The 22,637-nt window shown below is 34.7% G+C and overlaps 3 protein-coding genes and 1 long non-coding RNA gene across 8 annotated transcripts; 1 reads left to right on the plus strand and 3 right to left on the minus strand.

The window, feature by feature from the left end:
- Positions 1-1,833: 1,833 nt before the first annotated feature.
- On the minus strand, positions 1,834-7,421 carry LOC110806695 (uncharacterized). Of its 5 annotated transcripts, none has more exons than XR_015821754.1 (3): positions 6,691-7,419; positions 2,994-4,730; positions 1,834-2,031 (listed from the first exon to the last, which is right to left on the minus strand). It is a non-coding gene; the product is annotated as an uncharacterized LOC110806695 (long non-coding RNA). The 5 variants fall into 5 exon arrangements; XR_015821757.1 differs by lacking the exon at positions 1,834-2,031 and having other exon boundaries at positions 6,691-6,920; positions 7,034-7,409; XR_015821755.1 differs by lacking the exon at positions 1,834-2,031 and having other exon boundaries at positions 7,034-7,421.
- A 2,494-nt stretch (positions 7,422-9,915) lies between these two features.
- LOC148253172 (uncharacterized) lies at positions 9,916-11,900 on the plus strand. Its single transcript, XM_088222163.1, has 6 exons — positions 9,916-10,012; positions 10,120-10,179; positions 10,475-10,533; positions 10,946-11,125; positions 11,278-11,383; positions 11,557-11,900. Exons 1-6 carry the CDS (start codon positions 9,916-9,918, stop codon positions 11,898-11,900), a joined length of 846 nt encoding a protein of 281 aa, XP_088078289.1.
- A 3,364-nt stretch (positions 11,901-15,264) lies between these two features.
- On the minus strand, positions 15,265-17,041 carry LOC110806694 (cyclase-like protein 2). The gene is made up of 7 exons (XM_022031613.2): positions 16,597-17,041; positions 16,380-16,424; positions 16,196-16,268; positions 16,030-16,127; positions 15,876-15,946; positions 15,563-15,695; positions 15,265-15,377 (listed from the first exon to the last, which is right to left on the minus strand). The coding sequence occupies exons 1-7, from the start codon at positions 16,952-16,954 to the stop codon at positions 15,364-15,366; spliced, it is 792 nt and encodes a 263-aa protein (XP_021887305.1). The 5' UTR covers positions 16,955-17,041; the 3' UTR covers positions 15,265-15,363.
- Positions 17,042-17,732: 691 nt separating this feature from the next.
- On the minus strand, positions 17,733-21,894 carry LOC110806705 (cyclase-like protein 2). Its single transcript, XM_022031624.2, has 7 exons — positions 21,313-21,894; positions 21,110-21,154; positions 20,881-20,953; positions 19,871-19,968; positions 18,502-18,572; positions 18,108-18,245; positions 17,733-17,992 (listed from the first exon to the last, which is right to left on the minus strand). Exons 1-6 carry the CDS (start codon positions 21,728-21,730, stop codon positions 18,120-18,122), a joined length of 831 nt encoding a protein of 276 aa, XP_021887316.1. The 5' UTR covers positions 21,731-21,894; the 3' UTR covers positions 17,733-17,992; positions 18,108-18,119.
- Positions 21,895-22,637: the final 743 nt, after the last annotated feature.

Below are 22,637 nucleotides of genomic sequence, written 5' to 3' on the forward strand. Positions count from 1 at the left end.
CGAAGAGAATTTAGCATTTAGATTTCAAGAACTTTGAATTTAATTAATTAATTAGTTTTTGTTGTTTAGTGGAGCACTCAAATAGGACCCCATAAAAAGGTAAAAGGAGGGAGAAATGGGGGGAAGGTAATTTTCAATTTGGGAGACAAAAAAATCTTTGTTGTTGTGGGAGATTGTAGTGTTTGGTCCTTATTTATTTATTTACTTTTTTGAAAATTTATAGACAGAGTTGGTGTAAGTATAGATTGTAAGCATTCGTGGCAATGGTATAGTAAGGCTACTCGTGATCATCAATGATGATGATGAACAAGAGAGATATGAATTTATATATATATATATATATATAAGAAATGGAAACAGCTTGCTCCCAAGAACCAAAAGATCATGAAGGTCAGTTTGTGTCCCTACATCAATTATTGTAGAATAATATGATCATGGATTAATCTTTTGACTTGGGTCTCTACTTTCCTTAATTCTCTTACATAATAAGATAAGGTTATTAAGATTATAGAATGTACTTTATATTTATAAATTAGAATGTATTTTAAATTTAATCTTTTTTTCTTTTGTAGCATATTTCGTGTTTAATTTTTTTTTTTATAAAAAATGTAATGTCTGAAGATGATTATGGAGACCCAAATTAAAATTCTCTTTAATATTAACTGAAATGTCGGATCTTTTATATTTATAAGAACGACCATACGTGTATTGATTGCTTAATTCGCTAAACTCAGCATAGATATATATATAGAGGATATGTTTAACTTACTAAACTCAACATGAATATATGAAACATTCTTTGCATTCATTTCTAAATCGGTGATCGTAGTTCTACTTTTAACTTTTTAGATAATTGAAGATTAGTGTTTACATTTATTATTATTATTATTATTATTATTATTTTTTGTGTGAAGAAAATAGCATGAAGAATTCATTAAGAGTGTGTTGAAGTAAGTTGTGAGTTATGACAAATCATGAAGTTCTAAAAATACAATTTTTAGTACTTGGGAATTATAATTATAAAAATGAGATAATCGATTCTTCTCATGAAGTTATTGGATACGTCTTATATATATATATATATGGAGCTAATTGATTTCAATTTAAAACACAATGAATAATTAGATACAATAACAAAAAATTAATCATAATAAATCAATCGATTAAAGACTAATTTGAAATTTAATTTGGGCCAAAAACCCTATTGTAATTTTTCTTCAATCTCTCTTTTCTTTTCCACAGCTGTAAAGTCTAAAGGACACTACAAAAAGAAAGGGACCATCTGGGTATGTGTGTGCATGGCACTATTTTGCTTCTCTCTCTCTCTCTCTCTCACATATAGATACATTCGGGTATGTAAGTATATGTTGTTTTACTAATAAGCAAAATGGAAAGAGCATATATATATATATATATATATAGCATTGATATATAAAGCCAGACCAGTAAAACACACACACAAGTCTTACTTTTTTTTTTTTTTTTTGTGGGTTTATGACTTCATCTGCCATTTTTAGCCATGGTTCAATCAATGACTCTTTTTGACTGCAGAAAACCTCAGTACCCTAAAATTGCTAATGATCTCTATCTTTCAATGATGTTTGTTTCCCACCAAACAAGAGATTTTCAACATGCAACCACTTCAATTTCCTCATATTTTTGTTTGTTTATCTTCTTTTTAAAGCTCTCAAATCAACTCCCTCCTTATTTACCATTTCTCATCTCATCACACTCCCTCTAATTGATTAATTTTTCATCAATTAGTAAATTTTGTAGCTTATAATTTCCCCGTATTCCATTTGTTTTTACTAAAATGGTAAAGAAAAAAAAAAAAAAACTAACTTCCAAGAATAATGAATTGAATGTGCAAGAGAATTAAATGAGTAAATCATACAACAAAAATAATTTTTACCCTTCAATAACTTTTTCAATGCGGCGAACGAGATACATGTGATATCTTGAGCATAAGTTTCGTTTCTTCGAATCTTCATAAATCGTACCAGATAATGAGTTATTAATGGAACTTTTTTTCTGAAAAAAAAAAAAGAATTGAGATCATTTAATACAATAGAGAAAGACAGATATAAGTTTACAGCTGAATTTACTTGTTTCAGACACCTACAGAATTATTTGGGTGGGAGGGATTATAATAAGAACTTTAATGACTCTGGTATGCCAATTACTTGAAGTAAAGTTGAGGTACTAGCAGAACTAATATAATATAGGGCATATAAATACTGTGAGAGACATTTTCTGTGTCTCAAACTCAATTAGAAGCAAAGATATATGAATATATATATATATATATATTTATGTATGGTTATCTATATGGTCCCATGAAGCAGAGGTGAGAGAAGACTCCTCTGCTCCAAGAGCTAACAACACAAGACAGAAGTGTCAAGTTTTGTGGCCCCCAAAAAATCAGAAACTGGGCAGAAGGCCCCCCCAAAAAAACCCAGTCTCATACAATTGCACATCTTCTGCGTGAATCAAATTATTGTAGAGCCATAAATTAAAACACTACAAAAACGTATTGATAATACTAACCAATTGGCATCCAATGTGCCAACCTTCTACATCTATTTCAGCCTGGTCACCATCTCGTGTCATGCCAAAACTATACACCTTTTAGCAATACCATATGTTTGTGTTTGTATGCACATATATATTATATGCTTGCTCATTATGGTGTGCACACACACACACACATATATATATATATATATATTTAGTTCCTGGGCAGTTGAAGCATTCTAGACTTAATGAGTTTGAATATTGATATGGGATTTTTATCCTATTTAGTAATTTTGGCCTTGCCAAGCATATAGAAAATACGAGAATATCCATGAGGTAGACACTAATCACCTGTGCAAAACCTTGACTGTCTGAGCTCAATCAATAAGCAAGAAAACTAAAAAGGACCAGGCATGAACTAGGCTAGGAAAAGTACTAATTAAATGAAGTACTGAGTTGAATAAAATTTATTGAATTACCACGTTTGTATGTTTACAAAGTTACAGCACTTCTGTCCTGGAAAATAATGGGAACTCCAATAAAATTTTCTCCACAATTGGGTAGCTACTACTGCCTAATGGGACCTGATGGAATAAAAATGGAGAGAAAAGTAATACAAATGTGTGTGAGTGTGTGTGTGTATACACGGACATTAATAATATCTTTACATGTAGAGAGGCAGGCAACATGTTAAGAAGCAAGAGACAAGCAGCATTCAATATTAGAAGTAATGGTAAGAGCAGCGGGATGGGTGGATGTGGTCCATAACTGTAAGTAAAGGGTTAAGTCGAAAAGAGAATATATATATATACATATATGCAATATGTTTACAATTACGTAGGTGGGTAAAAATTAAAAATTGGAAAAAGAAGAAAAATAATTTTTTTTGGGGGGTGGAGTGGAGGGACTTTAAAGGGCTCAAGAGTCCCTTTACAAAGGACAGTAGGAGATTTTGATGTGTTTCAGGGGTCAGCCATGCACCAAAACTGTGTAACTTGGCTGCAAACATGTCTGGTTCTACAGACAAAGATTTGGGTATCTTTTGGCAGGTCAGGCTGACCCAATGCCAATCCTTATCATCATCTTCTTATTTAAAGGAAGCTTTTTTGTTTTTCAACATTTTTCAACCTAGGACAGGGTTACTTTTTCACAATAGTTTTTTAAAATCTTGTATAATTGATTTAACAATTTACTGCATAGTAATTAATAACTATACAATATCATATTATTATAGAAACTTATTCAAATACTATAAAATATTAAAGTTATCGCTGAGGCTATATATCTTGAGCGACCATGAAAGTTTTGCTGTTTGAGTGCATACATGGATACTTGTTTATGACCAGACAACCTGGCTTAAGTAAGAAACAGAACAATTACTTAACAAATTGGAATTTTCAAAATAAAATATTCATTTCCAATAATAATATTATTCCAATCTATTAGAACCAATTCATCATTATATTTTCTTTTAAATGTAACTAAACAATATGTACTTTTTTTTTTTACAGAAACTAAAATCTTAAAAATATAAATGTGAACACGAAAAATCCTTGAACAAAGATATTTTACATTGAGAACAAACATAAGAACAGCAGTAATTAATATCCATACTTGTCTTGCACTAAAATTCCTATATGCTCATGAGATGTCAATTTGGCATTTGCTAAAAAAGAAGATTTGGTTAACATGTCAAAATCCAAACTGACTGCAAGGTAACAAACAACAAAGCTTGGTTCTTTCTTCCATGGCTCTTCCAACCATATAGCGGTATAGGCCAGCCCAGAAAAAAAAGATGCATAATTAATTTGTACATTCATTTTGGACCACTCTTAGCTCTACCTTGCCTAAATCCTGGAACCCGTGACTCTTTTCAAATTTGTACATACAAAATCATAGCATTCAGGATAGTCTTCGTGAATTGAAAATTACAGCCAAATGATTTTATCAATCTGTCTTTTAATACTAATTTGGGGGGAAGTTCAAGAACAATTGTCCTTTGGCAGAGAATTTGATGAATTAAAGGTGGGATAATAGCTCCAATGATTGAATCAGTTGAAATTGGTAGTATATGTTTAGACAGAAAAAGAACAAAAAAACTTACCTGCATTGTTAATCATTAGCAGATACCTCGATATTAAGACTTGTTTTCCTTTGTGAATAAAGCTAATACTTCACCTTTCGGTTGTCACATGTTGTCACAGTTCATAATTGATCTGAAATTATCAATTATCTGTTAGGAAACCAACCTTAAATAAACAAATCTATTTGTTTACATGAACTAATTCTTATTTTTAAAAAATAACAGGTGCAGATAATAAGTTATACGAATTCATTAAATGAAACAGAAAATAAGAAATATAAGATACATTACAGAAAACATGACGATAAGTAGAGAATAACAGCTGTGAGAAGCACGAGAAAGGCATTATTCGATCTAAGGCATATATTAATAAACTACTTACATCCATAGTTCAACATATCCAGCTGAAGTCAATTTACATCTATAAACTACTCAAAAGGAATTATGCAGTTAGCAGAGTGCATATACAAGTGCTCAACAAAATAAATCTATAGAGATAAAACTTATAGTGATAAGCTAGTAGTAGTAGCTTACTAAAACCTATTATCTCACAACCAAAATTTTAATAAATTAATGGTCAACAAAGTTTAGAAAATGCTCAAGATCAAAATAGTCTGAAATTTGGAACTGCAGATTGATATCGCTACAAGAAGAATTTTGCAATTGGCAACTTCTTCTAGATAAAAAGTGACATTTTCTTCAGCACATTGCTAACTAGGATTACTATGTGCAGCAAAATGATGGGTCTTTAATCCTTATTGAAGAAAACTACTATGTCAATGAGTCCCACTTCGCAATAATCTGCCAAAGCACACCCCAGAAAGCCACAAACAGAAATCAAACTTATAGCAGCCTAGCAGGCAAAGAAACCTCAAGAACCAACCGAACAAATTATTACAATATTACATTTTCAATGAGAAAACGGCTAAACTGTTGGGTCTTTGGATCAATATCAAACACTTTGGTAGGACTGCTCTTAACCCAAGCTCGCTTCTCTTCAAGAGTCTAAGTTCCCATCAAGTCCTTGTTTATATGGATACTGGCCCATAGTAACAGTAGCAGCAGGCAACCCTTTAGCATAATCTTTCCAAATCCCTTTTCTGGCTATTGCCCTTAGCCTTAGTTCTTGCCTACGGCATAACTTGACAATTATAATCCCCTTAGATTTATATTATTCAATAAAGAAGCACACAATATTCTGTTCCGTGACCATTACATAATCATGCGTTATGCATCAACATCAACATCCTCTTCTCTAATGAGCCTAATTGCCAAGATTGAGAAGACAAGGATAGGCTGCATACTATTAAGAAATCAACGGAGGGAACAGATATTTTGCTTTGTGGTACTCCCAAAAGGTTTTGGTCTTGGAAACCAAAGCCAACTCTTTTGTGTTGCCAAAATTTATACAAGAGCAATTTTTAACCAACAGGAATGCTTTTAATGCATATTTCGTGTTTTCATATCACTTCTAAACCTTTTTTAGATCATTTTATATAAAAAGGAAAAGAAAATACAAGAAACAAGTCTTAAAATGCATCACAATTTATAGCTGGAGACATCAAATGTTTTGATATGTCTACAATAACAAAAATATAAGATTGCTTTTTCTTTTGTTGGTTTTTAGAAGCATAGTTTTGGGGATAGAGAATCCCCACTCTTTTGGCCATATAAGTACTTTACCAAGCAGTGCAAGTAAATGATATCTCAAAATCTGATTACATCGCAGAAGTTAAAAAAATTGGACCAATATAATGAACTAACTTTTGCTATGCTGTCTTGTCTGGTCTCCCTCAGGAATAGGGGTAGCAATTAAAACAAACATCATTCCACATTGCATCTTCTGAAGCATTTGCATAAAAAATGATAGGTTGCATAAGATCAAGAAAGCAAAAGAACCATAAAGCAACTAGCTATCTCAATCAAGGGAAGCAACCATGCATCAAAAGAACCATAAAATCAATGTTGACCTCCCTCAAAAAGAAGGGCGTATTGATTCCATATTGTATCTTCTGAACATTTGCATAAGAAATGATAAATTACATAAGATCAGAACAAAAAGTAAATAAAACAACCATCAAGCAACTAGCTACCTCATTGAAAGGAAGCAGCCATGCAACACAATCTCCTTTACACAATTACACATATTGGAACTGCAAATTTATATCCAAATATAAAGAATTTGAAAGTGCCTTCTTACTTCTTCTTTTGCTCAATAAAGATTGCAGTACATAAAGGAATTCCCATGATGAGGCATATACCTCAGAAGTTACACCTCATATACATTACAAGGAATCAACGGTGTATCCAGATAATAAACACTCTGCAATTAAAAAATCAGGGATAAAACCTAGAATAGTCACATTGTCGACGAATCAACAAAAATACTAACAGACAGAGCGAGGGCAGGCAGCGAAGGGCTGCAGGAGAGAATACCTTTGCCCGGAGGAATCCATGCTGGCAGAATCGGAGAATAGGGGACCACTGTATGATCAGAACTGATCAACTCATTGCTGTGATATCTAGGGTTTTATCATTATGTGCTTTAGCCCTGAGATGGAGCTCATCCGAGCAGAACTCGCTGGCCATCCCCGTCACAGACACAGCAATAGAGGCGTCCGTGCGGCGAATCGCTGTTACGAGGTTCCTTCCATGGTTTAACAGGTATTTTCTCGAACCAGTATGAGGATTGGTCTTCTCTGCATGACCTTCTCTTGCTCCCTGAAACTCTCACTTCTCGTGTTCTAACCGAAAGTGGAGGGAGTTTTGGTTTGGGAGGAGAATGAGTGTGTTTCCGGGTAGACCCGAACCGCCCGGATATGGACACTCTCGTGCGTCGGGGCATTTTGAATATTGATCCTATTATTATTAATATTTTAAATATTATTTAATTATTAAAATATATAAAATTTTAATTTTATTGAGATAGATTTAGTTTTATTAATAATATATTTATATATTTTTTAATTAAAATTTTAAAACATATATTATTAAAAAATTATTTATGAATAGTACAACATCGTGAGCTCAGAAGTTAGGCTCGGGATGATATAAATTAAATTCAATAATAATAATAATAAATATATAAGTTTAATTTTTTATAGATTTTGTTTGAGAAATATGCATTTTGAATATATTTGAAAATAATTTTAAAAGAAAATGGTCAAATTGAAAATAAAAAATGACCTATTTGAAATGAAAAATTAAAAACTGGAGTAAAAGTTCAAAAATGGAAAAAGCGGCCACATAGGACGATCATGTCAGCAGCTCAGCCAGTCGGCGTGCACCGCATGGCAGACACACCAACTTGCGTTCCACGCGGAGGCCACGCAGGCAATCCGTATGCCAAGCGATCCAATGGCTCATATTCACTCTCGCGCGCACGAACAGCCCAGATCCGTTATCCCCATAAGGCGCGATCAAATGGTCTACGTGCCTTCAATTGGACGATTCGAATCTGCTTCCCAAATAAATGGGATTCGACGACTGAGATCGGTCCACGCAGTTTCGAATGGATGACTCATATCGAGAGAAGATGAGTATTTAAACTCCTCTTCCACCGAAATCCTAACCCTAGCAGCACACCAGTTCGCTGGAGAAGAAGAAGAAGGGTAGCTAAAAGAGAAGCCGACCACTGTCACCGCTGCACTGGAGGCCTAAATCGACGTCGGTAAGTGCGATTTTTTTACATTTGTCCTGTTTTTCCATTCTAACTACCCAAAATCCTTTTTAATGTAGGAAAACTCGAGGGGGAGCCATAAACGGAGGGCAGAGCTTGGCTGAGCTGCCACACTCGAAATCGAAAAATACTTCAATGAGCTCGAACTTTTTTTCATTCCTTCTGTTTCGCGATCCCATACCATCTAACATGTTTTTTGGTGTAGGGTAACCAAAGAAAATTCACAACCGCAAGGAAGAAGCGGCAGAGCCACCGCACTAGAGAGCCAGAACCACCTGTAAGTTTCAATTTTCTCTCTTTTTCCACCAACAAACGCTACCTAACCATGAATTGAGCAGATTTCCACCCAAAACCAGCAAAAACGGGCCTGATTAAGAGGAGGAGCCGGCATAGAAGGCAGAATCGGCAGCAGCACTATGTCGGAACCCTAAACTGGCCCCCGGTGAGATTTTTTGGCCTTTTTAGCTATTTTTTGCGTATTTCTATGTTATTTGATATAAATTCTTATTTTAGTAGAAAAAATCCAAAAAATTCAGGAACCAAAAACTGCTGGGAAGCGCAGTGGAAAAGACGATGTTCTGAACACCGACCTAGGGTAAGAATTCCTCACCTAGACAACAGTTGTATGTCTTTGAGTTTAGCACTTATTCAGCAGTCTTGGCCAATTCATGGTTGATAGGAAGGAACCTCCTCATTTTTCTCCAACAGTGGACAACTCCAGGTCCCTAGTCTCACATCGCAGGCCAACACCTACTGCACTGAACCAGCAGAACAAGAAACCAATACCCGCAACTCAAGCTCCTTCCTAGACACCAGTAACATGATGGGATAAGGTTTTCCAGCATTGTGGCAAGAATCATGGAGACCGACCTTACTATCGCCTCAACAACACCTATCACATATGCGAAAATGCCCAGTACTATGCGAGAGAGTGTTTGTGGAATTAGAATAAGGCCAGATCCGTAGTCCAGGACATGGTTTATATACTCACCCAGCAGGATGCTGAAGCCAATCCGAACGTGATATAGAGTATGTATACTATTTGTAACCACCTTGCATATATTTTAATTGATACTAGTGCTTCACATTCTTTTGTTTCATATACTTTTACTCAAAATTTAAATGTGTTATATGAAAGTCTTGATTCTGTATTGTTTGTGTCAACACCTAGAAGCGAGACATTATTGGAGAATGTTATATACAAAACTAGTATCATAGAAATAACATGTATGAAATTAAGCATAGATATTATAGCACTTTATACGTGAGATTTTGATGTAATTCTAGGAACGAATTAGTTAGCAACATATTACGCTACTATGGACTATTTTCATAAAAAGCTTGTATTCAACATTCCTAATGAAGAATCTTTCACAAATTAATAAAAATTTTAGATATTGTTCAAATGTAGTAACTGTATTTTTATCAAATGCCTTTAACTCAGCTATTCTTTTTCATGTTAGACAAATTTAAGAAAGAAATTTGCATTCAAGATGTTTCTGTTATTCTAGATTTCTTTGATGTATCCCCTAATGAACTACTAGGACTGCTAGTAGATTGAGAAGTCAAATGTACTATAGATCTTCAGCTTAGTACTCAACCCATCTTGGTTGCCTCATATTGAATGAGTCATGTCGAGATGGAACTGAGGAAACAGATCAAAGAGTTGCAGGATAATGGGTTCATCCGACATGGCATATCTCCTTGGAGTGCTGGAGTCATGTTCGCAAGGAAAAGTAATGAGTCTTTGAGGTTATGTATTAACTACAGAAAACTGAACAGGGTCACAATCAATAACAAGTACCCCCTCTTCAAGATTGATAATTTTTTCGACCAATTACAGGGTGCATAGATTTTCTCCAAGATCGACCTGCGTTCAGGATATCATTAGGTGAAGATCAAGGTAGAAGAAATCCCTAAAATGGCATTTAGGACCTGGTATAGGCATTATGAGTTCTTGTTTATGCCATTCAGATTAACTAATGCACCTGCGATCTTTATGGACTTGATGAATAGGGTATTCAGGTCGTTCTTAAATCAGTTTGTCATAATATCCATTAATGATATCCTGATCTATCTAAGAGTAGAAATGAACAGACTCAGCATCTGAGTAAGGTCTTACAGGTTCTTAAGGAAAAAAAAACTTTATGCAAAATTAAGAAAGTATGAGTTTTGATTTAAGCAGACTTCCTTTCTAGGGCATATCATATTAAAAGATAGAGTGTCAATGAATCCTGACAAGATTGATGCAATGATGGTTTGGAAGCAGTTGACTTCGGTTAAGGATGTTTGAAGCTTCTTGGGTATAACAGGTTATTACCGCAGGTTTGTAGAAGGATTTTCAAGTATAGTCACTCTCCTGACATGACTTACGAAGAAAAATATTAAGTTTGAGTGAAATGAGTAAAGCGAAAAGAGCTTTACAGAACTTAAGAAACGACTGATCACTGCATCAGTCTTAGCTCTTTCGAGTGAAATGGGTTGATATACAGTATACAGTGATGCTTCCTATCAAGGTCTGGGTTGCGTTCTAATGCAGTAAGGGAAGGTCATAGCTTATGGGTCCAGTCTGTTGAAAACTAATAAAAAAAATTACCCCACCCACGACTTGGAGCTTGTCGCCATTAGCTACACCTTGAAAACCTAGCGTTATTACTTATATGTATCAGAGGCGTTTGATAGAACTCTTCAAGGATTACGACTGTAAGATCTTGTATCACTCGGATAAGGGTAATGTGGTAGCTAACGCCCTCAACAAGAACAATGCATGTATGTTAGCTCACATAATAGTTTCTGAGTGCAGGATGATAAAGGATACACAACAGATACACTTCCAAGACTTGAGAAGGGTAACATGTTTAGTCCATTTAGCAGTCCGACCCGAATTAATCTAGAGAATAAATGAGCCTTAACTGACCGATCTCACTCTAGCAGCTTTCAGAAAGGATACAGAACAAGGTTTGAATTCAGGATTTTAAGTCTCTGCCGATGGGTTGTCCAGGATAAGTTGTGTGTTCCTAGTGATAACGAGTTGAAAAATGATATTATGACAGATGCTCACAGTTCGAAGTTCACCATGCATCCGGGAAGTACTAAGATGTACCAAAGTATGCGGCCCCAATTTTGGTGGAGCAGCATGAAAAGGAAAATTGCTGATTTTGTCTCCAAGTGCCTTGTATGCCAATAAGTCAAAGTAGAGCATCAACATCTCGGTGAACTACTTTAGCTATTACCAATCCCAAAGTAGAAATAGAAACACATTACCATGGACTTTAAACAGGATTGCCTAAGGCACGTTTGGGATATGATACAATCTGGGTGATTATTGACCGACACACTAAGTTCTCTCATTTTCTGGCCATTAGAATAACTGATCCCTTAGACAAGCTTGGTAGAATCTATATTCGAGAGATAGTCAGACTACATAGAGTTTCGATGACAGTAGTATTGGACAGAGACCCCAGGTTCATATCTCAGTTTTGGATAAGTCTTCAACAAGCAATGGAGACGAAATTGTCTCTTAGCACAGCATTCCACCATAAGACAGATGGACAATCGAAACAAACTATTCGCATACTGGAAGATATACTCAAGGCTTGTGTTCTAAATTTCAGAGGGCATTAGGATGACCATCTACCCCTGATAGAGTTCGTCTATAATAATAGTTATCATACAAATATTGGTATGGCTCCTTATGAGACATTATATAGTCGACCTTGTAGGTCATCAATCTATTGGGAAAAGGTGGATGACATAAAATTTATTGACCCAGATCTTATAGATGAGACCACAGTGAAGATTGTTATGATCAGAAAAAATGTTCAGACAGCCCAGAATAGATAGAAAAGTTATGTGGACACCCGAAAGAGAGATTTAGAATCTGAGAAGGACAATTGGATGTTCCTTAAGGTCATTCTCTTTAAGGGTATAACTAGATTTGAAAAGAAGAAAAAGTTGAACTCCATTTTCATCGGACCATTTGAGATTTTGGACAGGATTGGGATATCCGCCTATAGACTAGTACTGCCTCCAGAACTATCCAGAGTCCATAACGTCTTCTATGTGTCGATGCTACAAAAGTATAAACTCGACTCCTCACATGTTTTGTCCTACAAGCCACTTTCACTTTAGGAGAATTTATCTTATGAGAAGGTACCAGTTAATATTTTGGATCGGAAGAGCAGAGTATTTTTAAATAGAGAAATCCCTTTTATAAAAGTATTATGGCAAAATCACTCGCAAGACAATGCCATCTGAGAGTTGAAATCAAACTTCAAGGTCTAATATCCTCAACTGTTTGATTATGGAGTAGTAATTTGAAGAGCTAAATTTTCTTAAGAGGGAGAGTTGTAACATTCCGAGTTTGGAATTTAGGCTCGGGATGGCATAAATAAATTTAATAATAATAATAAATTTTAAAGTTTAACTTTTTTTTAGAATTTTTTGAGAAATATGCATTTTGGATATATTTGAAAATAATTTTAAAATGAAAGTGCCAAATTGGAAATAAGGAATGACCTATTTGAAATGAAAAATTGAAAACTGGGGCCAAAGTACAAAAATAAAAAAAGTTATCACATAGGACAACCACGTTAGCAGCACGGCCAGTCTCCGTGTGCTGTGTGGCGGACATGCCAACACGCGTTCCATGCGGGAGACCACGCGGGCAATCCGCGTGCCAAGCGATCCAACTGCCCGTATTCACTCCTGTGCACACGAATAGTCCAGATATGTTTCCCCATTAGGCGCGATCGAATAGTCCACGTGCCTTTAATCGGACGGTCTGAATTTGCTTCCTAAATAAATGGGATCCGACGGTTGAGATCGGTCTATGCGGGCCTGAACAGAAGGCCCAAATCGAGAGAAAAGGAGTATTTAAACTCCTCTTCTATCGAAATTCTAATCCTAGTCGTGCACCACTTTGACAGAAAAATCGGCCACGGTCGCCGCTACACTGGAGGCCTAAATCGATGCTGACAGGCGTGATTTTTTATTTATTTGTTCGGTTTTTCCATTCTAAGCTACCTAAAACCCCTCTTGATGCAGGAAAATCCGAGGGAACGCCAAAAACAGAGGGCGGAGCTCGACTGAGCTGCCGCACCCAAAATCAAAAAAACACTTCGGTGAGCCCGAATCTTTTTTCTGTTCTTTATGTTTCTCGACCCCAGACCATCGAACATGCTTTTCGATACAGGGTAACTGAAGGAAATTTACAACTGGGAGGAAGAAGTGGTGGGACCACCGCCGGAAGCTAAAACCACAGGTAAGTTTCAGTTTTCTCCCTTTTTCCACCAACAGACACTGCCGAACCATGAATTGAGCAGGTTTTCACCCAAAATCGGCTGAAATTAACCTGATCGAGAGGAGGAGCCGCCATAGAAGGCAGAATCATCGGTGGAGCACGGCAACGCTGCCGTGCCGGAACCCTAAACTGGCCCCTGGTGAGATTTTTTGCCATTTTTGACCGTTTTTCACTTATTTCCACATTATTTGATGTAAATTTTGATTTTAGTAAAAAAATCCAAAAAATTTAGGAACCGGAAAGCGCAATAGAAAAGATAGTGTTCCGAACACCGACTTAGAATAAGAACCTCTCACCCTTTCTCCTATTACGATTAAATTGAAGTCAAATTAAAAATAAACAAAAAATTATATATGATTGGCAAAACCTTGATTAATTAAATACTGATTATTGATGGAGTCAGTAACCAATCAGTGTATAATTGTCCCTAACTTATCTACGTTGTCTATTTGTTGTTGTATTATTTTAATTGCTCACTGTTACTTCGTGTACTTTAATTTATTATTATTATTTGCTTTTTTTGTCTATTCAATGTACTCAAACCATTTTCATCTTTATTCCGTTATATCAATTTGCAACGAATATCTTAATTATATTTCTAGAACCATTGGGTCTTAATTGATATCGTTTATTGATTGATCGTTCGTTTTTTTTGTAATTGCAAAATATGAGTTTTGCACGTATTTAGTGACTAGATGCTAATGGAAACTTATATGTGTAAGCAACGTTGTTAAATAAAAAGTGTTTACCGAGTGTCATGAGAAAAAGTTTACAGACCTAATACATAGGGAAAAACTCTACCGTAGATGTTACCCTCAGTTAAACGGGGCTGAGAAGTCCCATACCATAAGGGATTGAGAATTGGTTTGATTATGTTTATTACTGGCAGGGTATTGAGGCGGTGGTATATTTGACGCCCATTACCGGATAGGATATAGAGACGACCGTCTGATTAATTGATTGAATATTTGGTTCATGTGTAGTGGGGGCCCCTATAAACTCCTCCAGCGGCATCGGTAAGTAAATAAAAATGGTAAAGGTTAATTAATGTTGGTATTTTAAAATGCATAATGCAAATTACTATTCTAATTCTTTTCTTCATAAATAGCATCTGGGAACATATAGGTGAGTGAGGAATTAATAATTTTAGTTAAATGAATTTATTTAAGAAAGAAAAATAAGATTCATTGATTGTTTTACGATTTCTACAAACTTTTGATTTTACGTATCGGTGGTAAGGTTTTGATATTTTTACTGAGATAGTGTAGTTTACCCCTTTATTATTAACCATTTCAGATCACGATAATCAAGACCTGAATTCTGAACAGTAAAAAAACTAACTAAAAAGTTACTTCCTGTTTTTCCAGTTGCATAGTGAAAATTGATCACATAGGTTTTTCGAATTATATATTTTTTATATATTATTTAAGAACATTATCGTTTTTTTATTGAGCGTTTTAATCAAACTGTGTAAGAAATATAATCCTAAATTTTAAACTGCTTTCGTAAATTAATAAATTTTAATATTATTTTATTATCCATATTCTGAGCTTTTACAATTAGTATTAATATTGTTTAGTTTAGAAATTTATATTCATTATATATATAAGTCATCGAAATTTAATAATAATTAACTAAAACAATAATTGGAATAATGGGCCACTGTAAATTATCTAATTTTATGCATTTTTAATAAAAAAATATATATTTTATTCATTAATATTTATTTATTGAGTAGAATATCTCTCTCACTCTTCCATCATTACCCTCATCTTCTTCTACATTTTACACACTGCAGCCTGCAACAATTAACACAATAACCCAACATTGGCATATTTTTCTTTGACTTTTAAAAATAATTATTAATTAAAAATATTTTTAATAAAAAATTATTTAATATTTAATAAAAATTATTATAAAAAATATTGTTATTTTAAAAAATATTTAAATATTTTATTTGAACTGAAAAAGAAAATTGTCTTACCCCGAATATCATCGACGAGGATGCATCGTGACGGACAGCCATCGGCGTTGTGCAGCCGGAGAGGCAGGCAGTGGAGTGTGTATTCACCGGCCGGGACGTTATCCAGGCTTAATCCTTCCACTACATGGATTTTCTGCAACATTCAGTTTCCCAACACTACTTTAACCATCCATTTCCAACCATTAGATTTTTTTTTTCTATAATTTAATCCAAACCCAGGTTACATAATATCATTTTAAACATGATTATTTGACAAAGTTACAATCTTTGTAAGAGGAATTCTTGTTTTTAGCAGATGAATTTAGTTAATTACCCTGCTTTTTAGAAGGGTCAGATGAGTTGGGATTGCGTCGGTATAAGCAGAAATGGATAAATAATCAGTTCCTGAAAATTCAAAACATGGCTATGGAGATGAAACCGATGAATTTAATCATATAATTAGCTGAAATAAATGAATAATTAATTACCAACAAGTTTGATTTCTGAGTTGTTTACTATCCACTCGGCTCCATCTGCCTTGAAACCCACAAAACTTGTATCAAACTCCGTTTTATGCATCAGACGCCTGAAAATTGAAGCAAGAATTTTTTAACAGATTCATGTTTAAATAAAACATATATGCATTTCGTTTACCTGTCAGTGTTCAAAGTTCTGAAAAGCACACGATTTGTTCCATTAGCAATGTTCAATGACTCCAGAACTTCAGCTGTAAGAAGCAGATTTCGAGAAGATGAAACTTGTAAATCCATACTCATTTGGTAATCAATCAATTCCTTTGAAGCAACATAATCATATTCGTACATATATATACACATACCAGTTATGTTGCTGTTTCTAGGAACATCAACCACCAAAGCAGGACCTGCCAGTACACAAAAACAGGCACGCATGTGATCAAGCTTTCCCGGCGGTTTTAAACCCTGAATAAAATGTTAAGCTGCCGAGAAACTAATCCCGTAAAACCATGGCAAGAGGCTTCACATAAATCCAGACGGGTACGAGTTATAGTCGACGAGGATAAAATTTTTACTCACCATTAAGGACATGGAGGTCAAGGCTGGTGACATCAAACCCTCGATCGTAATACTCCTGATAAAAATGGCTTGGCGCGTCGACATGAGTGCCAGAATGTGTGGAAAGCTTGAACATGGAGCTGTTTGTGGCGTTGCCTTTCTTGATGCTGGAGACGAGCCAGATGTATTTGCCGGTGCCGTCTACCGAATCCCACGCCGGGAGGTCGCCGGTGATGGTGTGGGTGATGTCGAAGATTCGTGGCCTCGCTGCATGGTTTTTAACTTGATCATCCTCTCTGCCCTGGCACACAGAAAGGGTAACGTTGAGTTGACTCAGTAGAGCAGCAGAAGCCAGTAGCAAATACAGTGATTTCTTCATTGTCTAACACTCTTTGCAACTTTGCTTTGCTCTTATTATATTTTTATTCACCCATTAAAAATTTCATATTTAGCTATTAATCAATTCATTTGCTTATTGTTAGGATTTTTATTTATTTAATTTTTTTAGAATTGTTAATCTCTTAGATATTTTAAGAACAAAAATAGAATAAGTACTAATTTTATTAATGAATAATCCTACCTACCCTGTGGAAAATGTGTCAGCAAGATAAATCAGAACATTATCTTTTGCATTTCTTCATGATTCTGTGCCCTTTTCTTCAAGATTGAATTCTTGTGGGTTCCCACCATTCATGAGTAAAGATTTTAACCAAGAAAAGATTGAACATAGAGAAACTTCTTGAGTACAAAAGAAGAAGAAGAGTAGTGAGGTTTGTAGAAATTGGAAGAACAAAACTAATTAAGTGAATATCTGTGGCTGGTAGTAGTTTTCTCTTCTTCTTTTTTTTCTCTTTTGATCCGTTGCTCTACCAGAAGTGTCGGTAAAGAAGTGCGCAAAAAGATTACTATGTGCTTGTGTGCTCGAAAATGGGAGAGAAGCCTCAGAAACTTTGGTTCTATACCTTGAGATATCAACGAGAGAACAGAGAAAAATTATCTCTTTATAATCATCGAAATGGGTATATTTACTTTCAGTTTGCAAATCGAACTTTCTAATTAAATACCCAATTGGAATCATTAAAATTCCAACAACAATGTTAAGTACCATAAGATCATCATCTTCCTCCAAAAATAACATTATGATCTGATCATCATCATTAATAAAACGTACTATCGCTGAATAACTAGTTAAAATGTGGATTTACCGATACATACCAAATAAAAAAGAAACCTAGAATATACAAAAACTCTCCCTATGACCTAATTTATTACCATAAGCATCCAATGAGTATAGCATATATCCTATAAGAAGCTAAGAAAAATGTCCTCTCCCTAATACTAGAGGTTTCCCCTCAGCAGTTCCTGCCACAAATCCTCTGCACAGCACTCTTATTCCTTCAAAGGGCTAAATATTTACCTGCAACAATTGGAGATGATATACAAGTAAGAAGATCTGGAATGTTTGAACAGAAAGACTGATAGCTATAGGACCAGGGGTTTGCAACATAAGATGCCAATATTTAGAAACTTACATTGAAAACTTATCATTTGATGAGAATGCATCTTATAGGTGACCCCTCGGCTCCAAGTAATCTCAAAGGCAAGCAGTGGACAGAATATATTCCTGGTTGGATGCCATCAAGTTTTAAGGCTTCGACAAGAATGATCTCCTGGAAAATATACACAAAGTGGTTAGCTAGGACATTAGTTTATCTCTCTCCCCACACTTTACAACTAATCTTCATATATGTTAGGATTTAGGAATTTTTGCAAATAAATTTTTGGTGGGTATTGTTAGTCTATAAGTTGGATCGTTTATTATCAGTTTAGTCCTTAGAAGAAAATCATTTTAATTCGAGTATCTAACATGTTAGCCAAGCCAGAGGTTTACAGTTCAAATTCTAATATAAGGTAATGATATCTTACCCTGCCCTCCAGGAAAACAAGGTGAGAAGGGATTAAATCATCAAATGCAGCAACAGATAAATAATCAATTCCTACAATTCAAAAAATTGATGTCAGTAAATGAGTAATTTGACAGGAAATATTATGTTAATGAAAGTATAATAATAAAGTTCACCAAGCAAAAAATATCGAGAATTTATTTTGCAAGGCTAACATGCACTTGGAAACTTTGCAAGTTAAGTAGCTTGCATTTATGAAAACAATGGTTAATAGTGAGCAATAGAACCTGTTATTAATTATAAATCTTTTAGAAAAAAAAATACTAAGCACCAGATGCACCCAGGTTGCACCAAAGTATTGCCCCAATGATATCATAAGAGAGTGTCAGGAAACCACTTAGGGTGTACCAAAGGGAGAAGAGCAAAAAGGTAAATTAGAACTTTGGGAAAAGTGAAATGTAACAGGGTTTGTGTATTATCCTTTCAGCTAATTTTCAGTTGTAACCAAATTTTGAACACTAGTATAAATAGTGTTGTTGGTAGGAAGAGTAACAGAAATTTGAATTCAGAATTCCTCAAATTCAAGCTTCCTTTCTCTTTTCTCTCTATTTTTGTATTCTCTCTTCCTCTCTCCCTCTATCTTCTCTTCTCCCGTCGAAACCTAACTCTCTTCACTCGGAAGATCAACAAGCTCTTGACAGTGAACCACCAGGGTTCCGCAGAAGATGAAGAAAGAATCTAGAACTAAATCCTTAAGGTCAACAAAAACATAGTCTCTTCAAATCCTTCCAAAGAGAACCTAAGAATCGAAAGAAACAGTCACCTTAGATATCATCCTTCTGTTTGAAAGACAATCTCTTCAAACACAACCTAGCAGCTTTTTGCTCACGTTAAAGAAAAGGATAGAGTGCTAAAAAATCTGAGACTTCGAATAAAAAGTGAAATCACATTTTTATCATAGCGCAGCAGTGCCCAAGGTGAGACAGCCTTAGAAAAAAGCAGAACTGGATAACGTAAAAGGATATATTGTGATAGTTCTATAATCAAACTATTCAGATTCTGATGGTTCTGCAATCAGCATCCTGGTTAATAAAATCCTTATTATCTTAAAAGCATTAATATATATATATATATGTTCGTTTTCAGAAAAAAAACAAAAGTGGTAGAGTACGAAGGACACAATTAGCAACAGTCACCAACTGGGCACAAGTCATACATAATGATTTTCTGACAGATATCATGCACATCTAGCATACATGTATAAGTAGAAATCACAAATAAATGAACATTTAAGAAAGAAGCCAAATTTCATAAGAGAGAAACAGATAAGACTAGATAAGGGGGATCTTTTTATGAAGATAAAAATTTGCAGAAGAAAATCAATGTCTTACCAACAAGTTTGATGTCTGTGTTATCTACCAACCATTTTGCTCCATCCTTCATAAACCCCACATAGCTTGTGTCAAACTCCTTCTTGAACATAAGCCGCCTGAAATTAGACAAGTTCCAGTTCACACATAATTTCCTTCAGTTGGCACTAAAGTTCAGCTGCCACAAAATTCTCTGCTTCTAAAATGAATTCCCAAACATTATGGACACTTCAATCATAAATTTAAGTTATAGCCACATGACGATACATAGCAAAGAAGCAGATGAATGAATCAAACAATCATTTCACTTTGGAAAAACTTTGTCCCTATAGACATAAACACACTCCACTTACATTTAAGATTTCATAATGTTCAAATAACTAAGCTTAGAGATATACATTGACCCATAAAACTAAAAGATCTTAAAGCAGACTACGCCAAAGTCTCTAAAGACTACAAGATTATTTGTAAGACTTAAAACACATGCGAAACCAAGTGTCAGGACCTCGAATGGATATAATTTCTCTTATTTTGCTTGGATTTTCTGTAATATAATTGTAGAAGAATATCCAGTATAAGGACAAATGGAATGTCAGCTGTCACTGTACCTGGTACCTAGTTTGTATTTTTTCTAGTACTGCTACATGTAGTGCCCAGATTTCTAGCAGAATCATCACGAGAAAATCTAAGATAACCCATCTGTACCACTCTAGTATTGTTCTTCTTCTATTCTCTCAGCTCTCCTCTTTCACCTAGCTTTCTTCCTCTACTGAACCTCTCTTTTATGCCTCCTCCAGCCCTACAATCTCCTCAAAAACTAAACCCAGATCTGTTTCTCAGCTGTTAGACAACCAAGTTCCTGACACCAAGTGTCTGTATGTCATCTCCTCAAAGCTGTGTATCACGGTAAAATCTATGACACCTCGGACAACTGATGTTTCGTTGTAACATTTTAACAATGAATTAAGTTACCAAACGTTAAGTGATTACTAGACAACGTTACAAAACATTATTGATTAAAATAAATTTACCTGTCAGTGTTCAATGTTCTAAACAGAACACGGCGCACTCCCTTCGGTATATGAAGAGACTTCATGACTTCAGCTGAAGAAAAAGTATAATTTTAGAGTAAGCTCCAACTTCAAGACAATACTACATTCAAATCTAAAGATAAATACAGGTCAAACAATGCATAACCAGCTTACAATAGTATGAAACAGTTTCCAGCTTAAGAAACAGATGGGTATGAAGATAACGTACCAGTTATGTTCTTGTCCCTTGGTACATCAACAACCAGAGCAGGACCTAATTAATTTCACAAAAACCACAAAACAGTCAATTCAAAACCAAAACTTGATAAAACCCCATCAAAAATTTTCCCCAAACCCATCATTATTAACCTTGGGAAAACCCGATTCAACAAAACCAAAAGGGAAAAACAAAACCCGAATAATCTAGTTTACCATTAAGGACATGAAGATCGAGAGTGTCGACATCAAATCCGGCGTCGAAGTAGTGATCGAAGACGTGACCAGGGGCGTCAACGTGAGTGCCAGTATGTGCGGGGAGCTTCATCTCCGAATTGTTAGCGAGTGATCCGTTCTTCATGCTCTTCGGCAGCCATAGAAACTGGCCAATCCCTTCCGTCGATTCCCACGACGGCATCTCCGGCGTGTATCGGTGAGTGACGTCGAAGATCGTGCCGTCGCCGTAGACCTCGCGGCGAACGGGCTTCGCGTCGTAGTCCAGGCCGCCGGAGAGCGAGCAGCCCATGGATTGAGCCGACGGGTAAGCTTCATCGGGAAGGATTGCGAGCGAGCGTGAGAGGAGGGTGAGGAACGTGGCGAAGAGTAAGAGAACAGTACTTGTTTTGCCGGCCATTGTTGGTGATCGGAGAAAGGATCGAAGTGGTGGGATACGAACACTTGTTTGTGAATGATGGTTGAATTTACTGGGTGATAATTTATAGGAATTTCTACTTTGAAGGCAGATGATGATATAAAGAAGTCTATTAGAAGTAAAAGAGTAGAGATTTTCCTTAATTTTCTATCTATCCAAACAAGTTTGAAATTAAAATTTTATGGAAAGAAAACAAATAAAAACTCAATATTCAATTCAACAAATCAGTATTTGACAGAATTTTTATTTTAAAAATTAATTTTAAAATTTAATATAATAACATAATAAAAAAATATTTTTTTATTTTTATAATACAAAAATATATTAAAATAAAATTGACATAATAATACAAATAATAACTATTTATTCATTTAATATGATAATATATAGCATTTTATTTATTTTTTTAATGTAATAATATAAAATAACATGTTATTAACTCCACAAATCTTTTACCAAAAATTAATATATAATATTTTATATTTTTATTATAATCTTTTTTACCCTCTTATAATTTTGTTCACATAAAATAATATTTATATTATGTTTTATATTGAGTTCCAACTTCTATTTGCATAAGTGTCATAATGGAAGAAAAATTAAGACATCATACTCAATACAACATGAGATATTTAATACAAGTATAATTTTTGTATATAATTTATATACACTCATGTATTAATGCATGTATTATAATATTTATTGTCTTAATGACATATTATTTACAAGGTTATATATTAAGTTTTATTAACTATATTATATAAAAAAATATTTTACACCTTAAAATTTAACAAAATTTGTATTAATAATATAAAGCAATATATAATATTTTATACAAATTAAATGTTATCAAACCCTTAACTTCTGAAAATTTATCAAAGAATATAAC

The sequence above is a fragment of the Carica papaya genome, chromosome 6 (genome assembly GCF_054855325.1).
Source record: "Carica papaya isolate Zhongbai chromosome 6, ASM5485532v1, whole genome shotgun sequence".
NCBI lineage: Eukaryota > Viridiplantae > Streptophyta > Magnoliopsida > Brassicales > Caricaceae > Carica > Carica papaya.